At 42.9% G+C, this 2748-nt stretch overlaps 1 protein-coding gene across 2 annotated transcripts in view; it reads right to left on the bottom strand.

Annotated features, from left to right (window-relative positions):
- Nucleotides 1-2748, bottom strand: part of TMEM50B (transmembrane protein 50B) — a 41122-nt gene that overhangs the window by 17903 nt on the left and 20471 nt on the right. For both annotated transcript variants that reach the window (XM_021717043.1, XM_008066935.1), the window contains exon 4: nt 549-616. In XM_021717043.1, the coding sequence (XP_021572718.1) occupies nt 549-616 (68 nt within the window). The remainder of the gene's footprint in view (nt 1-548; nt 617-2748) is intronic.

Consider the following 2748-nt stretch of genomic DNA (forward strand, 5'->3'; position numbering starts at 1 on the left):
CAAGTTGCCCAGGCGGGTCTCGAACCCGCGGGCTCAGACAATCCACTCACCTCAGCCTCCCAAAGCACTGGGATTACAGGGTGAGCCACCAAGCCCGGCTCTTAAGGATTTGAATATCAAACTTTTTTTTTTTTTTTGGTTGGAGTCTCATTCTTGTCTCCCAGGCTGGAGTGCAGTGGCATGCTCACAGCCACCGCAGCCTTGACTTGCTGGGCTTAGGTGGTCATTCCGTCTCAGCCTTCCGAGTAGCTGGAACTATAGACACGCCACCACGCCTGGCTAGTTTTTGAGATTTACTGTAGAGACGAGGTCTCACCAAGTTGCCCAGGATAGTCTTGAACCCCCAGGGCTCAGGCAATCCTCTCGCTTCAGCCTCCCAAAGTGCTGGAATTACAGACTGAGCCACTGCGCCAGGCGAACAAACTTTGTTTTGTAAGTTAATTTTAAAATGTTCTTAAAATCATTATCGCTCCTGAATAAAAACCACAAGCTTTTTTTGGCTGATGAATTCCTTGTCAACATACATTAACAGCTCAAAGTGCTTTTACCTGTTCTTCCTAAACAGCCGCTTTCATAGCTGTCACCTCTCACCTGAGCATTGGATACAGCATTTATCCTAGAATAGGACAAAATCATTCAATAAATTTCATGCTGTTAAATACTCAGATATTTACATGTCACTGAAATAGCTAATGAAATATGTAAAATAATTGCAATAGCTTGCTTGACATAAATAACTCCATTCTGTTAAAATCTTCCATCTTAGCTGTCTGCCTGATCTAAAAATGACCCCCCCCCCAGAGTATACGTGTGATTGTTGTAACGTTTCCATGACCACAGACCCACAGCCTTGTTCCCCTGAGCTGTTCAGGCTGCCTTGTTCCTCTGAGCTGTTCACGCTGACAGTTTGAAAACTCCCTAGCTACAAGTTCCGTGTAATTGTATGCTTTGTTAGCTGAAATCAAATGTTGCGCCAAGAGATTGTTCCTTGCAAAATTCTCCCTGCCACATCCCCATATTTTATTCCTATATTTTGTTCTCTTTTGTTTTTAGTTCCTTGTTCCTTCACCCCTCTGCTATGTAGCCCACTTTTGGTTTTTGCCTTTATAAGCCTCTTGCTAGTTTAGCTTGGGGTCGAGAGCTTTCTTGGCATAAGCCCACTCTTGACCGCGCGCTAATAAAGGACTCATAATTCAACCTCAGTGTGCTGACGATTCTTCTTTCTCATAGTTTGGCTATAACAACACTTAGAAGGGAAACAGATTATTTATTAACTAAAATCAATACCTGAATAACTAAACATGTCTTTTAAGCAAACAAAAAAGAATGCAGTGGATAGAAATGTTACATTAGTCTTATTTTCCTAAAGTATGCCCAGAAACACACTTAAGAAACTTCTATCGGCCAATGCCTTGCTAAGCTATGGTGTGGCCACGTGCTTTTTGAACTATAGCCAGGCCATGTTTTCTTAAGCTTTGGCCCTGTCCCCTACTTTGGGGAGTTGAATCTTCTCTTTCTCTCTCTCCTTCTAGTTTAGTTTTTAAATAAAATATATTTTCTAATCTAAAAAAAAAAGATACTTCTATCACTTGTATCCAGAGATTATAAAAGAGGGATCAATTGTCTGATTTCTTTGCCAATTTCACATTGATAAATAAATGACTCAGTATTAATTATCCCATTATAAGGTTTCTGTTATACTCAAGAGTTAAGGCTGGATGTGGTGGCTCACACCTTATTCCCAGCACTTTGGGAGGCCAAGGTGAGATGATTGACTGAGCTCAGGGGTTTTCGAGACCAGTCCGGGCAACTTGGTGAGACTTCGTCTCTACAATAAATAAAAAAATAAATCGGGCGTGGTAGCACGCACCTGTAGTTCCACCTACTTGGAAGACTGAGGAGGAAGGATCACCTGAGCCCAGCAGGTCAAGGCTGCAGTGGCCATGAGCGTGCCACTGCACACCAGCCTGGGTGACAGAGTGAGACTCCGACTCAAAACAAAACAAAAAGCCAAGTGATTTTCTCTGATTCATTTCTAAAAGTCAGAGAAAATTTAGTCTATCTATAAAAAATAAACCCACTATATGCAGAGTCTCCTTCCATTTTTGTTAGAGCAAGATGTATTCATCAGTAGTAGGAACAGCCTTTTCTTAGAAGCCACAATTGATAATAAAAAGCTCCATTTTCTTTTAGAGTTGAAGTCTCACTCTGTCCCCCAGGCTAGAGTGCAGTGGCAAGCTCACAGCCACCCCACCATCGACCTTCTGGGCTCAGGCGATCCTTCTGCCTCAGTCTTCCAAGTAGCTGGAACTACAGGAGCGACCTACCACGTACCACTAATTTTTTGATATATTGTAGAGACAAGGTCTCACCAAATTGCCTGGGCTGGTCTTGAACCCTGGGCTCAGGCAAGCCTCTTGCCTCAACCTCCCAAATTGTTGGGATTACAGGCTTTAGCCACCATGCCTAGCCTAGTTCCATTTTCTATTTACGAGATTTTTTTTTTAAGTTTTTTTTTAAAAGCTTTACAGGTTCAAGATTTTTTTTTAATTTTTTTTTTTTTGAGTTGGGAGTCTCACTCTGTCACCCAGACTGGAGTGCAGTGACTGCTCCCGGCCACCGCAGCCTCGACCTGCTGGGCTCCAGAGATCCTTCCACTTCAGCCGTCCAAGTAGCTAGAACTACAGGTGTGCGCTATCACGCCCAGCTAATTTTTTGATTTATTGTAGAGATGAGGTCTCGCCAAGT

Source organism: Carlito syrichta, unplaced genomic scaffold (assembly GCF_000164805.1).
Source record: "Carlito syrichta isolate Samal-C Ts95f unplaced genomic scaffold, Tarsius_syrichta-2.0.1 Scaffold309198, whole genome shotgun sequence".
In the NCBI taxonomy this organism is placed as follows: Eukaryota; Metazoa; Chordata; class Mammalia; order Primates; family Tarsiidae; genus Carlito; species Carlito syrichta.